This window comes from Cynocephalus volans, chromosome 16 (genome assembly GCF_027409185.1).
Source record: "Cynocephalus volans isolate mCynVol1 chromosome 16, mCynVol1.pri, whole genome shotgun sequence".
NCBI classification, from domain to species: Eukaryota; Metazoa; Chordata; class Mammalia; order Dermoptera; family Cynocephalidae; genus Cynocephalus; species Cynocephalus volans.
The window spans coordinates 18,912,702-18,937,950 of record NC_084475.1 but is presented as its reverse complement, the minus strand read 5'-3'; the positions used below and the strand labels follow the sequence as shown (position 1 = coordinate 18,937,950).

Sequence of the window (25,249 nt, the reverse complement as noted above, 5' to 3'; positions counted from 1 at the left end):
AGTGTGAGATATTATCAACTAAGTCACTGAAGAGGCGATTATTCTATAAAACAGTTTAGGTGTCTTTTTTGAATATTCCAAAGAAAAGGGATCTTTGTCCTCTTAGGAAAGGAACATTTGCTATTTGCAGGTCTCTGGTAGATGTTAAGCAGTCATGTGTAAGGAGCCCTGGCAAGGACGCTGATCCTTGAACCCTGTCCTCGAGTACTGCCTTCTCCCAAAGATGTAACGTGTGCTGGAGCAGGTGACATGATGAGCAGGTGGCACAGAGGAGGATGGTTAGGAGCCAGGTACGTCCTTCCTTCCTGCAGCAGGACTGTTCTGGCAGAACTGCAGGCCACATCCAAGTTCTGTCCTCCTAAAAGACAGTCACCATGAGAAAGCCCAGCTGCGAGGGCTGGGGTGACAGCTGCTCTGAGCTCTGAGAGTCTCTTAGGAGTCTTCTGGGGGGCTTCCGACTGCGTGCTGGTAAGCACGTGTCTACGAGCGGAATCTGCCCAAGTTTCAGATTTCCTGGTCCTGCCTAAGCCAGACTTAGCAAAGAATCCTGCTAAGTCATCCCCCGACCTTTGACTTCTGATCAGCTTTGATGTCTCGTCTGACCTTTCCCCTTTCATGTCTAAGTCCTTGGCCTGCCTTTAGCAAGAATCCTGTTAGGTTAGTTCAGCAGAAAGCCCTCTCCCCTGGAATGTTTCCTCTTAGTAATTTTCTATCCACTGTCCCCTCCAGCTACTCATTGGCGGCAACCCCAGCTGTCTTGGCTGTGCTCGGAACTGAGCTCCACTCTCTCCCCTATGGCCACAGTACTGAATAAAATCTGTCTCCACTGCCTTTAAGTGGTGTTCAGCTCTGTTTGTCTTTGAGAAGCCTACACGAGGCATGTCTGTTGACTGCTGCCCATCCCACGTGCCACACATCTACTCCATGTGCCACACACCTATACCACGTGTGATACAACACCCTCTTCTGCCTCTGTGAACGGAGGCAGAATCATCACCTTGCCACAGCCTGTTTCCAACATGGATAGCTTGGAATCCACGTGCTCCCGTGCTTTGTGGGGCCCACTCCCAGGGCTTGCTGTGCAGAGACTCCCAACTCGAAAAGGTCCCCAGGCCTCACAGTGCCTACCCTTGCATGACTTTTGGAAACCTGGTGGGCAGGTCCTCTGGCCATGCTGCCCTGCATGTGATGGGAAGAGTCCCCTGCTGGGTGAGCCTGGCTGCTTGGGGCTCCCTTTCTGGCAATGCGATGGGCAAAGACACCCACCTGCCTTCTGTCCCCGGAACTCATGATGATGTGTGGCCAGGCCAAAGTAGACAGTGGGAAGATTGGACGGGGTGGGGGGAGCCTGACAAGACCCAGATGGCTAGCCCCCTGCTGTCTGCAAGCATCCCCAGTGAGGGAAAATGGCTCTGTGACTTTATTTAATGATGAGTAATGTCTCTCATGAAACTTACTGTCTAAGTTCCTTCAGCCTGGAGGAAGTGCTCCCTGGGGCAGGAGAGGATGACTTCTTTCAGCTCATCCCTGCTCCACCTCCCTGGGGACTGTGACTATTAGAAGCAAAAGAATTGAGTGAATGATGTTGCAGCTGGTGGCCCTGGCAGGGAGCGGAAGCTGCCGCCCACTGCGCTGCCACTAATCCATTTCCCAGCCGTGCACGCTTCCTACATGCTGCTCCGGGTACTTCCTAAGGGCCTAGGTTTCTGCTGTGAGGTGGACAGTGTGTCCGTGTCGAAAGGCTAGTTGTGTCCTAGATAACGTGGGTCCTTCTCTCTTCCATGCTCACATGGAACCTCTGGTGTGACATGGGGGCAGTTGGGAGGCCACTTTCTCCGTGTTGCTCAGGAGTCTCTCCTGCGATGCCAGGCAGAGCTCTAGAGCTGTGGTTTGAGGGCCAGGGGGCAGTCTCCCGACTCCCTCCCAAGTCCACTGTTTCACCATTCTACGTTGCATCCTCGTGTCCTGGAGCTGTTGAAATTAGAGGACCTAGGAAGTACAATACGGATGGAGATGGGACCTGCTAAAACCCTGGTCTCGTGTTTCTCTACCCGATCCTCAGAATGGTGACAGGGCTTCATGGAAAGAAGGATTCCACAGCCGAGTAAGTTTGGGGAAACGCTGGGTGAGATGAGGTTAAACAGATGTTTTTACAGCAGGACTTCTCGGAGCCTTTGTCCCTTTGGTAATATTTATTGAAGGCCTATTGTGGGCCAGGCACAGTTCCAGACTCTGGAGTGACAGTGCTGAGCAAAAAAGAGGTGGCAGTGAGGGGAATGAGGAAGGCAGGTAACTCACGACTAATTGTGTGATTGACTGATTGCACTTGGGATGCTCGTTACACAACGCACAAGGCTCTATATGAAAGAGTTTGATGGGGAGACCAAGGGAGCCTGCAGGGGAGACACTTACTAGGGAGTGACATTTAAGCTGGGATCTTGAGAGTGGGTAGGAGTTAGGCAGGTGCATGGGTGTGTGCGTGCCCATGTACACGCATGTGTGCGTGCACAGAATCCTAGGCCAGGCAGGAAGACCCCGGGTGAGCAGGTTTCCTGGAGGAGCTGCGAGCGGGGCCGCATGCCTTCATGGGCCAGGGTTGGGCCTGGGAGAGAACTGTATGAGGCCGTCCCCAGATCTCACAGGGCCCAGCGAGGGCATCTGGCTTCTATCCTAAGAGCACTGGGAAGGTGTGAATGGGTTTTAAGCAGGGTATTGACATGACAGTTGTGTTTTTGAAGATGCTGGAGCACGGTCCACTGGGGGACAAGAGCAGGTGTAGAGAAATGGACGAGGGTGTCCATAGGGCCAGGAGGGCGAGAGTGGACAAGGAGCAGGAGCCACAGAGGGGGCAGACAGAGCTCAGAGACGGTGAGGGGACAGAATGGAGGGGTGCCACCAGTGTGGGCCAGGATCCCCCACCCTTACCCCCAGTTCCCAGGCCTTCAGACTCAGACTAAATGACACCACTAACATTTCCAGTTCTCTAGCATGTGGGTGGAAGATTCTGGGACTTTTTGGGCTCCATAATTGTGTGAGCCAATTCCCATAATCAATCTCTTATGTATCTATACGTATCTTATTGATTCTGTTTTTCTGGAGAACACTGACTAATACATATTTCTCATAGTTCTGGAGGCTAGAAGTCTGAGATCAGGGTGCCAGCAGGGTCGGGTTCTAGTGAGGGTCCTCCCCGGGACGTGCAGATGTCCCCCTCTCGCTACAGGCCCTGTTAAATAAAATTATAGGAGGCCACTGTTTTGGACTAAGCTCCTGCACTAGGCCCCAACAGACCAGGCTGAAAACAAAAATGGTGTCACCCCTGCTAAGTTCCACATCCCTTAGGCTGCGCCTGACCTTCTGAAAAATCAGGGCAAAGAAATAATGGCCAATTTCCCAAACAAGCTGGTTTTAATCTTCAATAGACATAATCATGAAGCTCCTGCTGCTTTAATCCTCACACTAAAAGCGTAGCCTGAAGTAACCTGAGGTTAACTAGTCAGGGATTTTTCTGTTGTTCTGTCTCCTGTCCCACCTTACAAGGAAAGGAACTTTGAAATGACCAGTCTGCTTTCTGTTCTTGTTTCTGCTCTCTTCAGCCTTTTCTGTCTATAAAACCAACCTCTTCTGCTCAGCTCATTGGAACACTTATTCTACTTTATGGAATGATGTGTTGCCCGATTCTAGAATTATAATAAAACCACCTGAGATCTTTGAATTTGTTGTATTTTTTTCCTTTGACAGCTCAAAAGGCAGAGAGAGATCTTTCTCTTCTCATAAGGTCACCAATCCCATCAGATTCTGATCCTTACGCCCTCATTTAACCCTAATTACCCCCTAAAGAGCCTGTCTCAGATAGTCACTTTGGGGGTTAGGAGTTCAACATATGAGTCTTGTGGGGGGCACATATCAGTCCCTAGTGGAAGGGTTCAGGACAGGGCAGGAGAAGATGGAGCCAGGCACAGGTGGAGGGGCTGGCCTGGGCAGGAGAAGGTGACACCTCTATTTTATCAAGAAGAAAGGACAGAACACGAAATGCATGAGGGTGCAGGTAAGTTCTGAGGTTTGATTGTGGACAGGTTAGAATGTGGCTTCTGATGGCTTTATCAGGAGAGTGAGTGAGCAGGTTAGCTCTCTTGCTCAGCTCATTTGCCATGTGACACCTGCATCACTGTAGAGTCACCACCCCCAAGAAGGCCCTCACCAGATGTGTTCCCTGGACTTTGGACTTCCCAGCCTCCACAACTGTAAGAAATAAATTTTACTTCTTTATAAATTACCCAGTTTCAGGTATCCTGTGATAAGCAACAGAAATGGACTAACTGTGTAACAAACCACATCCAAACCACACCAGTCTTAAAACAACTGCCTTTAGCTCACAATTCTGCGGGTTCTTCTGGTCTGGGCTAGCTTGGCCCATCTCCGTCAAGCTCTGTCTCATGTGTCTGTGCCAGGTTGGGGGTCAATGGCAGCTGGATGGTCTGGAACAGCTTTGTTTACATGCCTGGCGGTTGATCGGCTGTTGGTCAGGAGATCTCAGCTCTCCTCTAAGTATCCTGTCACCCTCCAGCAGGCTAGCTGGGGCCACTGACAAGGTGGACTTAGGGTTCCAATTTCAGCAAGAGAGGACAAGCCCCAACATGCAAGTCCTTTCTCAATTTATGCTTACATCACATTGGCTTTGGCTAACCTAGACTTAAGATGTATAAATTAGATTCCACCTCTTAATGGGAGGTGAAGAATTTGTGGACATTGATTCAAGGGCAATGACACCCACAGATCTATGGGGACAATAGTGCAGTGGGATGGGGCTTGTGCTTTGGTGGGCAAAAATGGGAAAGAGAGGTATGATGGAATGGGTCCCTGGAGTCACTGAGAGGAGGGTGGCGTGAGGACAAGTGGAGAGAGGGATTGGCCCTCAAGTCTTGAAGAGGAGTCACTCCCCAACAGCTATCCCAGTACCAGGGCATGAGGCTATCGATGACCTTTCAGCGTACTAACCTGTGCTGAGAATCTCCAAGGTGGGGGTGGAGGGTGGGCAGTGCAGAACACAGCATTGGCTGAACTGATTTGGTCATGGGGCATCTTGATGGACTAGAGACCCAAAGACATACTTTGGGAAATTCTGCCACAATGGGATTAGCTGGCAGCCAGAGGCATAGCTCAAAATGATTGTGACTAGATCCAGAAGGACAGAGTAGGTGACTCTGAGGTAAGCAATCAACCCCCAAACCTCAGGGGCTTAACACAGCCATGATTCGTCTCTTGCTCACCCAGTGCAGGTCCATGCCTAGGTTGGGGTGGAGTCTACTCCACACAGTCACTCAGGGACCTAGGCTGACAGGCGCCACCATCTGTGGCTGAACCACCTGGAGCATGTGGCTGGGGAACAGATGGCCACAGGTACGTGAGTCAGCTCTTCTGCATTTCAGCTCAGAATTTACACACACTGCTTCCATCCACAGGCCTTTCCCAGAGAGAGCCACTGGGGGCCACCTAACTGCTAGGGGTTGGAAGGTTTGGTGAGCACCCCGTCCCTGCCAAGAGCAAGGGGCAGAGAGTTTGGAGGCAGGAAGATGAGGACTGGAGTCTTGGCTTAGCTGCCATTTCAGTCAGCATCCTGGGAGCCTGAGTACTGCCACCCCCCCACCTCCACCCCCCACCAGAGATATCAGGTCCTGATCCCTGGAACCTGTAAATGTTACCCTATTTGGAAAAAGAGTCTTTGCAGATGAGATTAAGATCTTGAGATGAGGATATAATCCTGGATTATCCAGGTGGGACCTAAATGTCATCCCAAGTGTCCTTGCATGAGACAGGCAAGGGGAGATCCAACACACGCACACAGAAGAGGAAGCCATGTGAAGACGGAGACAGAGACAGGAGTGCTGAGCACTGTCAGCAACCACCAGAAGCTGGGAGAGAGGCGAGGAACGGATTTTCCCCCAGAGCCTGTGAAGGGAGCACAGACCTGCCTGACACCTTGATTTCAGACTTCCAGCCTCTAGGAGAGAATAAACTTCTGTAGTTTCAAGATGTCTAAGTTTGTGGCAATTTGTTCTAGCAGCCGCAAGAGACTAATGCAGCATCTCAGCAGAATACTAAAACCCACCTGTGTACCTGAAACAGAGATACTGACTGTATTGCACATGATGGGAAAGCTGAGAAGCCCGATAGGGAACAGGGCCGTGCAGACATCAGCCACAGCAGGTGGAAGGAGATGATGTCCAGTGGCCAGGAGCGAGGTCACTGGGAGAAGCAGGAGCCATGGGCTCCTGTGCCATCCAGCAGGCTCATGAAGTGCAGAACCTGGTACCTGGTTAGTGCTCAGAAAATGGTACCATGACTCTTAGGCCTGCTCTCCATCGCAATAGGAACAATCTATATCTGGAACCAGAAATGCCCTCCTATTCCCTAACCCCCACGGCTTGAGGTTATTCGGTCTCGGACATGTGGCCAGAGAAGCTGACCATCCCCAGAGGGGTCTATGCTACTGGTTCCAGTGGCAGACAGAGCTGGAACTTGTGCGAATTCCTGAGTCCTGCCTGAGAGCCCCCCCATGCCTGGGAGCTCACGGATGATATATTGTGTGGAACTGGAAGTGAAAGTTCAATGGTGCTAATTTTGCTCCTGGGTATTCGTGGAATGATTGTTGACTGCTGCTGGGGACACACCCTACAAGCTGCAGGAAGCCTGTTCTTACGTCCATTCCGCTTCCCTGGTAGTATCAGGAGAGCCCCGAGGAATGCCTCCATGTCCTGCAGATCCATCCTGAGAACAGGTGACCCTGCCAGGCACCCCTGCACCAGATGCTGCTCCCAGCCCTGCTGCCCTCAACCACCATGGCAGCCCCCGCAGGCCATTCTGGGCCTGGACAGAAGAGCTCCTTCAGCTCCAGTTCTCAGTTATTATGAACAATGCTGCTGTAAACATTCGTGTATGTTTTCATTTCTCCTTGGTGTATACCTAAGAGTGGAATTGCCATCGCATGATTAACCTTTTGAGGAACAGCCAAGCTGTTTTCCAAAGTGGCTACAACATTTACAATCACATCAGCAACTTATGAGCGTTCCAATTTCTCCTCATCCTTGCCAACACTTTTATTTTCTGTCTTTTTAATTCTAGCCATTCTAGTGGGGACAAAGTGGAGATTTTTTTTTGTGGCAAAATATACACAGCATAAAATTTACCATTTTAATCATTTGTAAGTGTACATTCCATTGGCATGAAGTCCATTCATATTGTCGTGAACCATCACCACAGTCTGTCTCCAGAACTTGTTCATTATCCTAAACTGAAATTCTGTCCCCATTACACAATGAATCCCCATTCTCTCCCCCACATCCCCTGGCAATCCCCGTTCTACTTTCTGTCTCTATGAACTTGACTGCTCTAGGACCTCATTTAAGTTCACCGTAGTTTTGATTTGTATTTCCCTGATCGTGATGATATCAAGCATCTTTTCATGTGTGTATAGGTGAATTGTATATCTTTCTAGGAGAAAGGTCTATATCCTTTACCCATTTTTTAGTCAGGTTATTTTTATTACTGTGTTATGAGTTTTATTATTACTTTATGGCAAGTCCCTTATCAGATATATGATTTGCAAATATTTTCTCCTATTCTATGGCTTGTCTTTTACCTTTCTTTGGAGTGCCCTTTGGTGGGAATTCAGACCATACCAACTTCATCTTTGGGTCCCTTTAGCTTTACTGTCCCTTTCTGTGGCCTCCGTAGTCTTTTTACTAAGAAATTATCCATTAATCTGGGCTGGCCCTGTGGCTCACTAGGGAGAGTGCGGTGCTGGTAGTGCCAAGGCCACGGGTTTGGATCCTATATAGGGATGGCCAGTGCACTCACTGGCTGAGCGTGGTGCAGATAACACTGTGCTGAGGGTTGCAATCCCCTTACCGGTCAAAAAAAAAAAAAAAAAGAAAGAAATTATTCATTAATCTGAAGCAAGGCAAGCATAGTTAAGACTGAAAGCTAGACTCACTTAAGAAAAAGTTCAAAGCTTTCCTGTTGGCACAAGTTAAGTTACAAAGACTTTGAATATATCACAGACTTTAGCTATATCATAGTAGTCATACTTCCTTTTGTCCCCCAGTTCCTTTACAAACCCCTACTTCCCTCTGAATGGTGTGACATGCAGCTGCATGAACATCTGGATCAGTACCCACCTGATCCTTCCTGTATGTAAGTTACCCGTTAATAAACTCTGTTAAACTGTATGGAGTTGCTTGCTTCATGTTTTGCTCTCAAAGTTCCTTCTCAGTTCGGAGGCTGTTTCACCTTGTCTCTGTCCTCAGACATCTTTGAAGTGCCAAAAAAATTTTAATTTTGATGAAGTCAAATTTATCTGTTTTTTTCTTTGGTCATTTAAGCATAAATGGTGTCACATGTAAGAAACCATTGCTTCACCTAAGGTCATGAAGATCTACTATGTTTTCTTCTAAGAGTTTTTATAGTTTTAGCTCTTACATTTGGCTCTTACAATTTGTTAACCATTTTGAGTTAATTTTTGTAAATGGTGTGAAGTAAGGGTCCAACTTCATTCCTCTGCTTGTGGATATTCAGTTGTTCCAGAACCATTTGTTGAAAAGACTATTCTTTCCCCCACCGATTTGTCTTGGCACCCTGTCTAAAATCAATTGCCCATAATGTGTGTGTTTATTTCTGGACTTTCAATTCTATTCCATAATCTGTGTATCTATCCTTACGCCAGTAGCACTCGGTCTCAATTACTGTAGCTTTCTGGTAAGTTTTGAAATCAGGAAGTGTTAGTCCTCCAACTTTGTTCTTTTTCTAGATTGTTTTGGCTATTCTTGCATTTCCACATGAAATTAAGGATCTGCTTTTTCATTTCAAAAAAGGCAACTGGAATTTTGATAGAAATTGTTTTGAATCTGTAGATGAACTGGGGAATTGTCATCTTAACAATATTAGTTCTTCCAATCCATGAACACAGTGTCTCTTCATTTACTTGTCTTCTTTAATTTCTTTCAATGATATTTTACAGTTTTCAGTGTACGAGTCTTACACTTCTTTTAAAAAATTTATTCCTAAGTATTTTATTCTTTTTGATGCTATTATAAATGGGAATTGTTTTCTGAATTTCCTCATTGGGTTGTTCATTGCTAGTACATAGGAGCATAATGGATTTTCATATATCTGTCTTGTATCCTGCAACCTTGCTGAACTCTTTTATTAGCTCTACTGGCTATTTTATGGATTTCTTGGGATTTTCGACATACAAGGATAATTCAGAAAGTTCATGGAAAAATAGAATTAAAAATAATATAGTTCTTCCTGTGAACTTTTTGAAGTGTCTTCCCATAAGATCATGTCATTGTGAACAGAGATAGTTTTTATCTTTTCCTTTCCAATTTGAATGCCTGTTATTTCCTGATTCTTGCCTAATTTCTGTGGCTAAAATCTCTAGTGCGAGGTAAGGGTCCAACTTCATTCCTCTGCTTGTGGATACTCAGTTGTTCCAGAACCATTTGTTCAAAAGACTATCCTTTCCCCATTGATTTGTCTTGGCACCATTGATGAAGAATAGAGATGGTGGGAGTAGACATCCTTATCTTTTTCCTGGTCTCAGGTGGAAAGCTGACTTTTGGGAGTCTGCTTCAGGAATGAAGTGCATCTTCCCTTCCTCTGCAGGCTTCCAAAAGAGAGAGAAATGTCGTGAGAGGCAGAAAGCAATTGGTCCCGGTGACAGGTCAGAGATACAGGAAGAAACAGAAAATGGTGAATATGGGGGGTGGATATTTAAGTAACTTCCAGCTACTTAATCACATTGTTAATAACAATAACGTTTTAGAACTAAAATTCATGACAGCATTGGCACATAAGTTAGGAGAGAAGCAAATGGGTCAAAGTGTTTGACTGCTGTGGTCTTGTCCAGTAAGAGGGGAAGCAGCAAATGTCCACTGCGATAGGTCAGTGACCTGTGTACCTCTCAGGGAGAAACAAGCGTGCACAATGACCAAGCTAACTATAGCTTGGGGGTACGAAACAATAAAGTTTATTTAACCCAGAAGAAGGCAAGAAAGGAAAGGGAACGCAGAAGAGCCGAGATAAACAGGAAGCACTCAAAAGACAATAAATTTAATCCCAATATATTAGTAATTCATGTAATGAAAACAGACTAAATGCTCCAATGAAAAGGCAAAGAGTGTTCAACTGGGTTTAAAATATTGCAGTTCGAGAGCCTTCCCACTGTGGTAGATGATGGGTCAGTTACTTATTTGCCCCAGGGAGAAAGTTCTAGAAGCCCCAACTGTGGCAGTTGGAGCCCTTCAAGGGAAGGGAGCCATTTTCTTTCCTGGTTTGGCATTGCCCATCAGTTCGTCCTGCTTGCAGTCGGAGCTGACGTTTGCCTTACTCTGGTGAGCAGCCTTTACCTGTGTTAGGATGAGGGGGGACTCCGGAGGACAGCAGACCCACCACTCACCATGGAAGTGGCTGTGCTCCCTGCTTGGAGCCGGTCAGGCGTGTGGGCCCATTGTGCAGTCTGCCCAGGACCGCCTGGCCCCTTTTCTGGGCTCCCTGGTGTCCTTGCTCCAAGTCCTGCTCATGAGCAAGCCCTGCCTTGGCCCACTGGCCTGGGCTGTTTGCTCCCTGGGACCTCCTGGTGGGAGTTTGAGATAAGACCAGTTGATTGGAGAGAGTTGGGGGACATGGGGACCTCAGGAACCACATACAGCATGGCCTGAGAGGGAGCCCACCCCAATGCCATTCTTGAAAGGAAAGCTGATTTTGTAAAAGTCCCAATCCAAATCCACAAAATCAGTAAACCAGAGGCTGCTTCCTACAATTTCAGTAGCCCTTGCAACTTGGTGAGACTTACAGTGAGTTACCTCCAAACACCCAGGGCTTCCCCCACGTTCCCTTCCCCCCCTTATAAAATGGGGACACAGTGCCTGTTTTGGAGAACCCAGGTGGAGATTAATTCAGCAACATTCGCAAACACACCCCCACGTCGCTCCCCCACCCCAGCCTATCCACAGCTAAAAACAACACATTCACGGTGAACCCTTTTTTGTGTGCTTGGTTAGAGCAGAGATGCCACACAGTTCCAGCGGTGGGTGGGAAATTGAGAAGCCAGGAGACAGTTCTGTCTTGTGTCTGTTCACCTAACAGATGTCTGTGGTGTGAGAAAAGGTCAAGATGACGATTACGCCGGACATCAGACTAGAGTATTTGGAGGAAGTCGCCTCCATCATCCTGAAGTTCAGGCCAGACAAGTGGAGCAAACTCATCGGAGCTGAGGAGAACATGGCCTTAATCTCAGAGTTCTGGGAAAAGCCGGAGGTCTCGGTTCTGGTGCTGACGCTCAATCCTGCCGGCATGATCATACCCTGCCTGGGCTTCCCGGAATCCCTCAAATCCAAAGGGGTTTACTTTATCAAGACAAAGCCTGAGGCCATTAACAAGGACAACTACAAGACCCGCCTCCTCTACGGGGACATAAGCCCCACACCGGTGGACCAGCTGATTGCAGTAGTGGAAGAGGTGCGTGGGTCCAGGCCGGGTGCGCTCCAGCAGCAGCATCACCTGGGACTGGTTGGAAATGCAGGAGCTCGGGCCCCGCCCGCCCTGGCCTGCTGAGACGACCTCCAGGTGATGCTGTGCACCTGACCTGTGAGAAGCCCCATCCATCACCCTGTTCTCTCTTGGCGTCATTAGAACCGCCGTACTGTGAGGGGCTCAGGTGTGGGCTACCCCGGTACTAGTAGAAAGTTTCCCAAATTTTGAGACTTTGAGTAAAAAAAAGAGAGAAAATGGGGTGCCGTTTTCTGCATCTCTCTGCAGTCCTGCATCCTCCCCAGTGACACTCTCAGGAGGTGTGGCAGGGGTGGGGAACACTTTGGGGAGTCAGACTGGTTAGAGTTCAAGTTCCTTACCTTGGCCTTCCTGATCCTCACCTGTAGAAGGGGGACCCATGTCCCCGCCTTGTGCAACAGACATTTATTTTCTCACAGCTCTGGTGGCCAAAAGTCCTAGATGAAGGTGCGGGCCGGGTTGGTTCCTTCCGAGGCCCCTGTCCTTGGCTGTGGGTGGCTGTCTTCTCCCTGTGTCTTCACGTGGTTGTCCCTCTGTGTGTGTCTGTGTCCTAATTTTCTCTTCTTATAAGGACACCAGTCTCATTGGATTTGGGTCCACCCTAATGACCTCATTTTAACTTAATTACCTCTTTAAATACTCCACTTCCAAATATAGTCACGTTCTGAGGGGCTGGGAGTAAGGATTTCAGCACATGGATTTGGGGGACACATTCAGCCCATCACAGCACGTAACACTTGCTTTCACAGGGCATGTGCGCTACTGTTGTAGAAGTTGGGGTCCCCCTTGTTGGAGATGGCTTTGCCCCTACAAAGAACGGGAGCTGGGCTGTCCCCCTTGCTCTAAGCTCCCCAACTTCCCTCTTCTTTCTGGAAGGAGGACTTGGCCCTCCCAGGTTCCGAGCACCGAGGTCTTCTGAATCCTCCTGGGGGCTTGGATCTCAGGGTGGCTGAGCTGGTGGAGGCTCAGGCAGAACTACAGAAGCGTCTCCTTTCAGGTCCTCTACTCTCTGTTAAACCAAAGTGAGAACATGGAGGGATGGCCTCGGGTGGTCTCGGAAGACATCGTGAAACAAGTGCACAGGCTGAAGAACGAGATGTTCGTGATGGGGGGCAAGATCAAAGGGAAAACACTGCTGCCCGTCCCGGAGCACCTGGGCAGCCTGGACGGCACGCTGGAGTCCATGGAGAGGTAGAGGCCCCGCGCCTCGCGTCGCCAGATGCCCAGGGAGTGTCTGAGCCCTGACCGAGCGTGGCAGACTCTCACTGCCAACTGGTTTTGCATTTTGAAGTGAATGAAACACACACGAGGGCAAGGGGGTGCCCTTACATGGTGCCAGGGCAAGAGACACGTGCTGAGGCTGAGAGACACGTGCCAGGGCAAGAAGGGAGGGGCCCTGGGGCCCTAGGGTTCCATCTCTGGCGATGGCTGAGCAGCATCAATGCCCAGAAATAACCGGCCTGTGCTCCAGTCCTCTCCGGATCATGCATGTGTACTGGGCTAGTACAGAAAAGACATGACACGTGTCAACATAGCCAGGAGACAGACTGCTCAGCTTTAGATGTGGGCACTGAGAGGGAGTGGAAGGGATTGGCGGGTGGATGGGAGTCCAAGGAAAGGTGGTGGTGTTCCAGAGGCCCTGAGAAGGACAAGGGACTCTAAGGTTTCCCCTGAGACTCTGCGAACGGTTATGGGTGTGACAGCTTGTACCACACACTCATAGGAGACCGCTCCTAGGGGCTCTAGGGCAAGTCCTCCATTTGTCCACTAAGCTCCCAAAACGTGCCCTGTAAGCACCCTGTCAGAATCCCCTGGAGGAGCCGTCCTGAATAGGGTTCATTCCACAGTCCTTGCCCTCCCCCCACCCTTTCTCAGACGAGAGCCTCAGGCCCTGGAACCTCTGACAACATCCATTGTCTACTCAGGGTCTCTTCCTAGCTGGGGGGCTTGAGAAACTTCAGCCTCCCTTAGGGGCTGGGAGGCACCAGAGGCCCGAGGCCAGACCTGGTGCTATTGCTGGTGGTTTAGGGTCTGTTGGCTGAAGGCTGCTAGGGAGGGGCAGAGCTCGGTGGACCCAGGTTCATGTGGCCATGAAAGCATCTGCCCCAACCTCTGCCGGGCAGGATCCCGTCTTCCCTGGACAACTCGCTCCTGCACGCCATCGAAACCATCATCATCGACTGGTCCCACCAAATCCGGGATGTTCTGAGCAAAGACTCGGCCCAGGCCCTGCTGGACGGGCTGCACCCCCTGCCCCGGGTCGAGTTTGAGTTCTGGGACGCACGGCTGATGAACCTCAAGTGCATCCATGAGCAGGTAGGGCCGAGAGCGGGGTCAGCAGCCACATCCCATCCGGGTGGCAGGCGAGGATGCTGAGGGGCCCGATGACCTGCTCTAGCCGGCCGCAGGGCCAGGTCGCCCTCATCTTAGGGTCTGTGGGCTCCATCGGAAGGCTGATATTCTTCTTCTCTCCTTCTCAGCTAAACAGACCCAAAGTGAATAAAATAGTTGAGATCCTGGAAAAAGCCAAAAGCTGCTACTGGCCGGCCTTGCAAAATGTCTATATGAATGTCACTGAAGGTGAGCACCTGACCCTGCCCATGAGGTCTTTGATGAAGCTGCCCAAGCCTTCTGGGAAGGCTGTGCCTGTCACCAACCCTGTGGGGTGGGGCCTGCGCCTCCCCCATAAGCAGCTTCCCCAGCCCCCTCCTTTTGAGAAAGACTCTGGTTCTTGAAGGAGCAGGTGTCAAGAGACACCCAGAGCTGCCACGTTGTCGTCTCTGACCGGTGCCCTCTCACTCGCTGCTGAGCACCTGTTCTTGCTCCGTGCAGGGCTGAAGGAAGCCAGCGACATTGTCCTCTACCTGAAGCCCCTGCGCATCCTCTTGGAGGAGATGGAGCAGGTCGACTTCACATCGGTATGCTGGCAAGAAACGCTCACTTTGGGGGGCCTCTTGTCTGCGGGTGCAGGGAGCTGTGGCTGTTTGGCTGTAACCAGGTGCATGGGCCTGGAGAGTCACCTCTTCCATCCTCTTGGGGACCCTCTCCTGGAGGCCCAGCATGAGCCTTGGGCAAGGGAGGACTGAGATGCTGTGACAAGGTCCGGAAGCTGGTCCTCTGTAGCACGCCTGGGTCCTCTCTCCCCAGCTCCCGACCTTCATTGCCAAGGTGCTAGACACTATCTGCTTCATCTGGGCCACCTCTGAGCACTACAACACGCCCTCCAGGATCATTGTCATTCTGCAGGAGTTCTGCAACCAAGTCATCGAGATGGTAACCCTCACCCGGCCCGCGGGCCGCCTTCCTCTCCCCAGTTCTGCTCTGTTCCCCTGCTTCCCGCATTCCGCAGGAGTTTAAAAACAAGCCAAGATGTTGGGACGGGTGTTTGCAGGCCACAAACTTAGCTTGAGCCCTCCTGGTGGCTACCTAGACTTCTCCCAGGACGTGAGAGGAGAAAAGGAAGTGGAAGACAGAGCAGGAGACTCTGCCTCGACAGTCCCAGCACCCCAAGACTCAGGGGCTTTGAGGGGTCCGTCTGGTCCTGCACTCCCATCTCCCTCAATACAGACTCTCTCTTTCTTCCTTTCACAAGCACCCATTAGCCAGCCACGAGCATCTGAGTTGAAGGGTTACAACCCTGGGCCACCTGCATATATTGAGTCCTGTCTGCAGGACAGAAGGCACCTGTGGCTCCTCCGACCTTGGAGGGCCCCTCATCATCTGTGGCCAAAATTTGTTTTTGCTGCATCCTTGGCACAGGATGAGGGGCCAAGAAAGGGAAAGATCTCAGCCTGCACCACCCCCCAACAGCCCCGCAGCTGGTAGGCACGTAGGGCCATGCACCCAAGGGACAGTCACGTGTCAGAAGAAGCCGATTGGGAGCCCCATGGTACCCCGTGTGGAGTGCTACTAATCGGCCAATCGGCCTGCAGACGGTGTGCCCAGTCATCACCCCAAATGGCTTGACGGGGCTTTGGGACGTCTGTCTTCTCTTTTGTCCAGATACGAACCTTCCTGAGCCCAGAGGATGTGCTGAAAGGCTTGCAAGGGGAAATAGAGGAGGTCCTGAACAGCATCACCCTGTCCGTGAACGTGCTCAAGGAGCTCTACCGCACGTACGATTTCTGCTGCGCGAACATGAAGCTTTTCTTTAAGGTACCCCTGACTCCCAGAGCAGGAGCCAAGGGGAAGACAAGGCCGGCTTTGTATGATCCCTAGCATTTGGGTAAGCGGGAATGTTTGAAGCCAACGCGGCCTTCCCTCTCTCTCTCTCTCCAGGACAAAGAACCTGTGCCTTGGGAATTCCCGTCATCTCTTGCATTTTCCAGAATGAATTCCTTCTTCCACCGTGTCCAGACCATTGAGGTAAAAATGAAACTTGGTTCACCTCCACCTGTGCTTCGCAGCCTGCCTGTACCTGAGCAGAGCTGCACCTGCCACCCTTAGCCCCTTTAGAACAATCTAGCTGTGGGCAACTTCGAAGTCAAGCCCAAACATCTGTGTCGTGGGGAAACTGAGGCTTTGGGGCAGCCTTCTCTGTGCCTGGAGCTGCTGGCCAAGAACAAACACGGCCCACTTTGGTTGTCTCTCTCTGTCTCGTGCCTTCTGCAATGGGTGGGTTCCTGACAAGTTAAATGACTCGTCGGGAAGCCTGAAGGCCGGAGGCAGAGTTGGTTAGTGGGACTAAATTACTGCAAGTGAAGACTTGAGAAGGACCCTGTGTAAACTCTGTGTTAACACACAGAGTGACCTGCAGCAAATTAAAACTTAAAAATGGTTCAAGATGGTTATCTCTGCGGAGAAGAGGAGAGAGGGGTTGCGACAGGGGTAGGGCAAGAAAGTCTAGCTTTTTGTTCTGTAATCTTCTGCATAGTTGTTTTTTTTTTTTTAAACTTTGTGCACATATAACTCACATCATTAAAAGAGTGAGAAAATTATCCTGGAACCATCCAACATTGATTTTAGGATGGGCACTATTAAGCACTGGCTTGTGAAGGGCCTGTCTGGTTCTCATCCACAGCCTCTGGGGGGCAAAGCAGGGAGGCCCATGTAGGACTCTGAAATGTAAGACGTGCCTGAAGGCTCCCAGCCCGAGGACTTGGTGGGTCACAGTCAAGTTTCTGGTCAAGTAGCTGTTGGTTCCTACATAATGGATTCTGAACCAGGATGAAGTTTCTGAGGAAGAGAAGACTTTGGACCCCCTGCCCAATGGCCTCACTGACCATCCCCTGCCCAATGGTCTTACTGACCATCCCCTGCCCAGTGGCCTCACTGACCATCCCCTGCCCAATGGCCTCACTAACCACCCCCTGCCCAATGGTCTTACTGACCATCCCCTGCCCAATGGTCTTACTGACCACCCCCTGCCCAGTGGCCTCACTGACCATCCCCTGCCTAATGGCCTCACTAACCACCCCCTGCCCAATGGCCTCACTGACCACCCCCTACCCAATGGTCTTACTGACCATCCCCTGCCCAATGGCCTCACCCACCATCCCCTGCCCAATGGCCTCACTGACCACCCCCTGCCCAATGTCCTCACTGACCATCCACTGCCCAATGGCCTCACCGACCATCCACTGCCCAATGTCCTCATCAACCATCCCCTGCCCAATGGCCTCACTGTCCACCCCCTGCCCAATGGCCTCACTGTCCACTCCTGCCCAATGGGCCATGCCAGCTTTGCCAATCTGTCTGACCTTGTCCTCCTCGCTGAGCAGAAGAGCCCGAGAGCCCACCGCATGGCTTTCTTGCCTTTCCGTGGGTTTGTTTGGTCTCACGGCTTGATACTTGTGGACTCTGAGAGAATGGCACTGACTTGGTGTCAGCTGGGGAGGGGCACCTGTTCCACACGAGCACGCTCACTCCTCAGTGCTACCTGATGTTGCACCCAGCACATGGAGGGCTGCAGACAAAGCCCGAGTGGCTAGCTGCACTTGAGGGGCCTTGGGGACCATGCATGGGAAAAAGGAACCACGCCTGGAGTCCTCAGCTAATGGGATGAGTCTGACGTGATTCAATGGAAAAATGAATGGAACTGACAGCAAACCAAGGTTCTAGAAAGAAGAGCATTTCTGTGAGCTAAACCAGCTGGGGAGGGCTCAAGCAGAAGGGGGTAAGCCACCCCCAGAGGAGGCAGCACGTGTACACACATGCCCATCGGGCACTCGCCGCGTTCCCCTCAGATCACCGCCAGGGTGGGGTGTCTTCCAGCGGCCGGGAACTTAGAGCTCAGCAAGCGTGTCAGAAACGCCAAGCGCCTTTCCGACTGCTCCCAGCAGCTGAGCAATCAGGGGTCCCAGTGACGTGCGACTTCCTGAGAGATGCATTTTGGCCGGTGGAGGGTCTGGACAAGATCCCAAACTCCATCTCCTCCCGCCGCCCCTCGTTCATAACTTGGAGGTGATTCATGGAACCCTCCCTTCTGTCCCCTCCTCTGTCGTTCAAATCTAGGGAACATCCTAGATACACACCCTCACCCCCCATGTGATGTCACCTGGGGGCGCTTTGCTCCTGGCTGCTCCTTGCTGGGGTCAGAGCTAGATTCGTCACCGGACCCTTGAGTTTGGTTATGAAGAGGAATTGACTCGTTGCGTTGGTCTGTCTTTTCCTCCACCAGGATCTCTATAAAACAGCTATCGAGTTTCTGAAGCTGGAGAAGATCGAGCTTGGGGGCGTGAAGGGGAATATCCTGGGGAACCTGGTGAACCAGATTTACGAGGAGGTCTTTGACCTGGTGAAAGTCTTTGCTGAGTGCAGATACGACCCCTTGGACCCCGGAGATTCTGTGAGTCCGCAGGCATGGATCGATAAGCAAATGCCAGAGGAGCGGGAAGACGCGGGAGGAAGCGGGGGACAGGCGATCCCAATGCTTTTAAAAAGATGGCACAAAAACTGCACGTAGAGCGGTGCCCATGACGGTGACCGTGTGCAGCTTAACAGATCAAACCCTCGGCAGGGCAGTCAGCCTTAGAGAGAGCACCTGCCCTGCTCTGCATGCCACAAGGTCGACGTCTTCGTTTGCTTTTAGAGTTTTGACAATGATTACACCGATTTTCAGAACAAAATTCAAGATCTGGATAGGCGGCTGGCCACGATCTTTTGCCAGGCGTTTGACGACTGCAGCTCTATTGAGTCCTTTGCAAAGGTAAGTGTGCGGCGGGGGCTCCCGGGGCCGACCCCTAATTCGTGACAGCAGCACCAGACTCACGCTGAGAATGGTCTTGGAAGTGACGGAATGAGACGTCTTCCCGTAGAGGAAGAGCAGGGGTGGACGGGGAGGGGCTCCCTGCACGGCTCGGTGCCAGCTGGCAGCCAACACCTGGAGCAGCTTCTGGCCATGCTTATTGTCGCATCTTAGAGTAAAGGAAGAAAGCGAGAGTGGGGCAAGTTATTTTACTAACACTTGTGCTCACGAAGAAAAAAAGGTGCCCATTTATTCTGATTTGTTTATTTATTTAACGAATATTTATTAACTCCCTAGGGGGGAGTCTGTTTTCTTGCTCGTTTGGGTGGTCGGCAGGATTTAGTTGCAATTTTGGAACTGGGGTATGGGTCCCCATATCCTCACCAGCTGTCACCTGAGGGCCATTCCCAGCTTCTGGAGGCCACCTGCAATCCTCGGCTCATGGCTTCTTCATCCGTCTTCAAAGCCTTTAAGGGCTGGTGGAGTCCCTCTCATGCCTAGACTCCCTCTCCCTTCTTCTGCCATTGCCATATCTCTCTGGGCTACTCTCAACCTATTCTTCTGCCTTCCTCTTCCACTTTTAAGGGCTGTCGTGGTGACACTGAGCCCACATGGATAGTCCAGGACAATCTCCTCTCAGCCTAACCACACCTGCAAAGTCTCTTTTGCTATGTAAGGTAACATAGTCACAGGGCTTAGGGCCTGGACATCTTTGGGGGCCAATATGCTGCTGACCACAGCCTCAGGCAACCTGAAGCATCCATCTCATAGGAGCAGCGGTCTTGCCCGTGGGATGGAAATCCTCCAAGTTCCTGGGAATGGCCTTGTCAATAGGATCAAAATACTCACCACGGCCATGGCTAAAGTCCCTCTTCCCCTGGATAGGGTGGCGATGGGCACAACCAGTGTGGGCAGCAGCAGTGTCCTCTTACCAATGTTGCCAGGGCGCTTCTCCTGATGGGCACTGTGGTCGTCTTTAGTTGAGAAGTTAGAGCATCAGTCCGGTTGTACCATGCCGGGTCCCACGATCCACGCAGCCTGCCACAGCGGGCTTCCTTGTGATTGTGGATGGACAGTGCAGTTGAACTCCTGGGGCTCAATGTTACTTTCCTCATTTACAATCACTTGGGGAATTCTATACCGTGACCTCTGAGTACAGACAACAGTTTGAGAACCTTAAAAAATGTCAAATTTGTCCAGTCATCCGACTTGTAGAAATCCATTTTAAGCTAATCAGAGACGTGCACAAAGGTTTTACAAATGCAAAGGATCATCCAAGCATTATTTGATGGAGAGAACAAATTTAAACAATATACATGCCCACCAAACATCCGGCAATGCGGGAGGTGGTTAAACAGATGCCACACACTCACAGAGCAGTGTAACGTGTGACGATAAGAGAATCCTGAAGAATTTTTACTGAGGTGTAACATGCTGGTGATCTAATGCTGAATGACAACAAATATATATATAACATGATCCCAATGTGTAAAATAGTTGTACATAGACAAAGAACTTGAAAGAAATACCCCAGATATCGATATATTAGTAGCAATTATCTCTAGGTGGTGGGATTACAGGTGATTTTAAATTTCTTATACATAGTTAACTATACCATATTTACCAAATATACTACAATAAATGTATTTCACTTTCATTTGCCCTATTTTTTCTATGGTTCTTTTTTATTCTTGCCTTTTATTGTAGTGAATGACTCCCCCAACCCCTTTCCTTCCCCTCCCTCTAATTTCTTGGAAGTGATTTCCTCTCTTTCTACTCTTATCTTGTGACCCTTGAATTTGTATCGTGCATACTTAACAAAGTCTGAAATTTATCCTTGTCTTGGCTACCTTCCAAAGAGTATAAAGACTTGAGAATACGAGCTCCGTCACCCCCTTCCCAACCTACATACTGGCAGTTTGGGCAATGTTAGTTCTATCTCTATTTTTATCCCCACGAAGTGGCTATTCTTAGTATTTTATACAGACTACTTTTGTTTATATTTACCTACGTGTTTATCAATTGCATTGCCCGCCCTTTCTTCTTACATTCAGACAGTTTTTCTGAGGTCATTTTTCTTCTTCCTGGTATACGTCCTTACAAGTTCCTTTTGTGAAGGTCTATTAACACAAAATGCTCAGTTTCTGTTTATCCAAAAATATCTTAATTTTACCCTAGTTCTCTTTTTTTAAAATTTTATTTTGTCGATATACAATGTGGTTGATTATTGTGGCCCATTACCGAAACCTACCTCCCTCTTCCCTCTCCTCCCTCCCAGCCAACAGTGTCCTTTCTGTTTGCTTGTCGTATCAACTTCAAGGAACTGTAGTTGTTATGTCTTCTTCACCCCCGTTTTTTTTTTTTTTTTTTTGTGTGTGTGTGTGTGTGAATTTATTTATTTATTTTTAGTTCCCACCAATAAGTGAGAACATGTGGTATTTCTCTTTCTGTGCCTGACTTGTTTCACTTAATATAATTCTCTCAAGGTCCATCCATGTTGTTGCAAATGGCAGTATTTCATTTGTTTTTATAGCTGAGTAATATTCCATCGTGTAGATATACCACATTTTCTGTATCCACTCATCCGATGATGGACATTTGGGCTGGTTCCAACTCTTAGTTATTGTAAATAATGCTGCGACGAACACTGGAGAACAGGTATACCTTCAACTTGATGATTTCTATTCCTCTGGGTATATTCCCAGCAGTGGGATAGATGGATCATATGGTAGATCTATCTGCAATTGTTTGAGGAACCTCCATACCATTTTCCATAGAGGCTGCACCATTTTGCAGTCCCACCAACAATGTATGAGAGTTCCTTTTTCTCCGCAACCTCGCCAGCATTTATCGTTCAGAGTCTTTTGGATTTTAGCCATCCTAACTGGGGTGAGATGGTATCTCAGTGTGGTTTTGATTTGCATTTCCTGGATGCTGAGTGATGTTGAGCATTTTTTCATATGTCTGTTGGCCATTTGTATATCTTCCTTAGAGAAATGCCTACTTAGCTCTTTTGCCCATTTTTTAATTGGGTTGCTTGTTTTTTTCTTGTACAGTTGTTTGAGTTCCTTGTATATTCTGGATATTAATCCTTTGTCAGATATATATTTTGCAAATATTTTCTCCCACTCTGTTGGTTGTCTTTTAACTCTGTTAGTTGTTTCTTTTGCTGTGCAGAAGCTCTTTAGTTTGATATAATCCCATTTGTTTATTTTTCCTATGGTTGCCCATGCTTTTGGGGTCATATTCATGAAGTCTGTGTCCAGTCCTATTTCTTGAAGTGTTTCTTCTATGTTTTCTTTAAGAAGTTTTATTGTTTCAGGGTGTATATTTAATTCTTTAATCCATTTTGAGTTGACTTTAGTGTATGGTGAAAGGTATGGGTCTAGTTTCATTCTCCTACATATTGATATCCAGTTCTCCCAGCACCATTTGCTGAAGAGGCAGTCTCTTCCCCAGTGTATAGGCTTGGTGCCTTTGTCAAAGATCAGATGGCTGTAGGTGTATGGGTTGATTTCTGGATTCTCTATTCTATTCCATTGATCGGTGTGTGTGTTTTTATGCCAGTACCATACTGTTTTGGTTATTATAGCTTTGTAGTATAGTTTAAAGTCAGGTAGTGTTATGCCTCCAGCTTCATGTTTTTTGCTCAGCGTTGCTTTGGCTATGCGTGGTCTTTTGTTATTCCATGTAAATGTCTGGATAGTTCTTTCCATTTCTGAGATGCCCTAGTTCTTAAAAAATGGTCTTGCCGGGCACACCTGGCTGAAGGCTATGTTCTCTGCCCTTAGAAGGTATCCACTGCCAGGTTCTTTCTTGCCATCTAGAGGTCTGCTGCCAGTTGAATTGTCATTCTTTTATAGGGGTCTTCTCTTTTCTCCCTGGATGATGTTATGATCTTCTCTTTGTCTTTGGTGCTCTGTGGTTTTACTGAATAGCAGAGATGCTAGTTGTCGCCCAATATTAATTTCCCCTTCTTTAAAAGTAAAAGTTTCAGCTGTGCATACAGAAACCCAGCTAAAAATTTATTTCCTAGCCTCCTTTGCAGTTAGATGTAGCCATGACAGCCAGTGGGATGTGACTGGAATTAATGTGTGCAACTCTTGGGAGTGCCCTTAAAAACAAAGGAGCACCTGCCATGCCCCCAATCCTTCTCTCCAGCTGGAATGAGGATGTGGTGGTGGGAGCTGGAGCAGCCGTCTTAGACTCTGAGATGGAAATTCATTGAGGATGGCAGAACCAACCTGTGAGAAGGTCCCCAGGTCCCCATACCCTGGAGCCACCACATCCTCTCTGGCCTGCTTTGTGCTTTGGCTGTATGGTAAGAGAGGAGTAAACTCCTATTTGTTTAAATCATTGTTGTTTTGGTCTTTGAAATCTGAACATGTATTGTACCTAATATCCATCAGTAGGTATGTAGGCATGGATTTCTTTTCATTTATCTTTCATGGGATAACGTTGTGCTTCCTGTATCCGTGGATTTGTGGCTCAGCTGAAAAGCAGGGGAAAATACTGGGAAACGTTCAGCTGTTGTCTCTTTATCTCTCCCATCATTTCTATTCTTCCCTTCTAGGATTTCAATTAGACTATACTAGACCTTCCGTTAGGATAGAGGACCTCGGTCTCTCCTCCACTTCTCTTAATCACTAATAATTTCCATCTCCTCAGCCTCTCTTCTGGGTAATTTCTCCAGCTCTGATTTTCAGATCAGTAATTCTCTCTTCCACTGTGTTTGGTCAGCCATGTAACCCATTCATTGAGCTTTTCAGTTCTGGAAGTTCTGTCTGGAAGTTCTGGAAGTTCTGTTCTCTTTTGCACATATCTGGCTATTCTTGATATCGCCTTTTCTTGACTTTTAAAAAAAAATTCCAGCTCTAATCTTCAGAAGCATTTTATTCATAATGCTTTTCCATTTTCCAGCTGGTAATCTCAACACTTATTTAAAAGAGTCTCTGGGCATGGGGCCACAAACCATTCTGCAATTTAGAGGCCCCTTGAGAAAGAGTCCTTCCTCTTTCTTGTCTGAACTCCTCACAGGAGATTATTTAAACTTCTGCTGCTGTGTTCAAGTTTTCTTACAATCTTTCATTTGGATGAGACCTAGGACTCCCCTCTGCACTTCGTCCCACCACTGTCCCAACTCTGCATGCACACTCCCCGGGAGAACGTGAGTGTGACACAGAGGCATGCATGGGCGTGGGCATGGGCGTGGGCATGGGCATGGGCATGAGTGTGGGCCTGGGTGTGGGCATGAGTATGGGTGTGGGTGTGGGCGTGGGTGAGGGTGTGGGCATGAGTGTGGGTGTGGGTGTGGGCGTGAGCCAGCCGAACCACAGAGCAGCTTGTTCCAGGGCCGCCTCAGACAGCCCATCTTCACGTTGACTTAAATCCACCATCGCCCATTTACAAAGCCAATGTTTTGTAATGTGGAGACAAACACTGCCCTTTCCACCATGTAATCCCAGTAGACAGAAAGCCCTCCCAGGCCATGAGTCATTTCACACAAACTTATATGTCCAACCTTCTGACAAACAACCTTTGGGTTATCTGACCACAACTCCACCGACTCTTTATTTTCTGGCCTTGGATTCTACATCCTGGGGATTATCTCTGTGTTCGCAGGATGTGTTCAAGGGAAGCCTGAACAGAGTGCTCACCAGTAAAACAGACACGACGATTACTGGATTTCTCAGTGCTTTGAATTATTAACATCATAATCTCATCGAATAACTCAGAGCCTGGGCATTTGCACATTCACCAGCATCACAAACCGATGGCTTGGGCTGCCCAAAGATTGCTGGCAGTTTTCTTCAGGCTCACGTGGTACTTTTGAACTTTAATTTTTATACTATACAATTTGCCCATTTAAAGTATGCCATTAAATGGGTTTTAGTATATTTAGAGTTGTGCAACCTTCCACAATCAATTCTAGAACGTTTTCCTAACCCTGGCCGCTTCCCATTTCTCCCCAACCTCCCCCACCTAAGCCAATTACGAATCTACTTTCCATCCGTATAGATTTGCCAATTCTCACATCACTTTTTTAAAAATGTGAAAAATTTTTGAAAATGTTGCCAACATTTAAAAATTGAGAAAGTTCACATCAAAGCCCAGATTTTCACCTTCTCTTGGAAAAGCAGATCTGGCCACACTGGGCAACGTGCAGCTGAAGTGGAGCGGGTGCTATTTCCTGTAGACAGGATGCTGGGAGACAAGATGTAGTGATTGGGGGCCTGCAGATGAACTCAAAACAGACAGATTAACAGCAGAAGAGACAAAGTTCATTCCTATGTGTATGGAGGGCAAGACAGAAGTGGCTCTGAAGAACTGGAGACCGGGGTTTATCTACCAACCTAACCGAGGATAGGGAGGGGTGGGGAGGAGGGCTTCTGTGGAACAACAAATGGCTTTTTAAAAGAAAAGACAAATGGGCTTTTAGGGGAACAAATGTCTCCCAATACAGTTTGTGATTATGTCTGTTCATTCCTGGCAATA

The 25,249-nt window shown here is 48.8% G+C and overlaps 1 protein-coding gene across 1 annotated transcript in view; it reads left to right on the top strand.

Moving 5' to 3' along the window:
- Positions 1-11,172: 11,172 nt before the first annotated feature.
- Positions 11,173-25,249, top strand: part of DNAH17 (dynein axonemal heavy chain 17) — a 127,458-nt gene continuing 113,381 nt past the window's right edge. Inside the window, exons 1-10 of the mRNA XM_063080212.1 lie at positions 11,173-11,517; positions 12,566-12,759; positions 13,692-13,884; positions 14,049-14,148; positions 14,401-14,486; positions 14,716-14,841; positions 15,571-15,723; positions 15,847-15,933; positions 18,188-18,355; positions 18,599-18,715. Of these exons, the coding sequence (XP_062936282.1) occupies positions 11,173-11,517; positions 12,566-12,759; positions 13,692-13,884; positions 14,049-14,148; positions 14,401-14,486; positions 14,716-14,841; positions 15,571-15,723; positions 15,847-15,933; positions 18,188-18,355; positions 18,599-18,715 (1,569 nt within the window). The remainder of the gene's footprint in view (positions 11,518-12,565; positions 12,760-13,691; positions 13,885-14,048; positions 14,149-14,400; positions 14,487-14,715; positions 14,842-15,570; positions 15,724-15,846; positions 15,934-18,187; positions 18,356-18,598; positions 18,716-25,249) is intronic.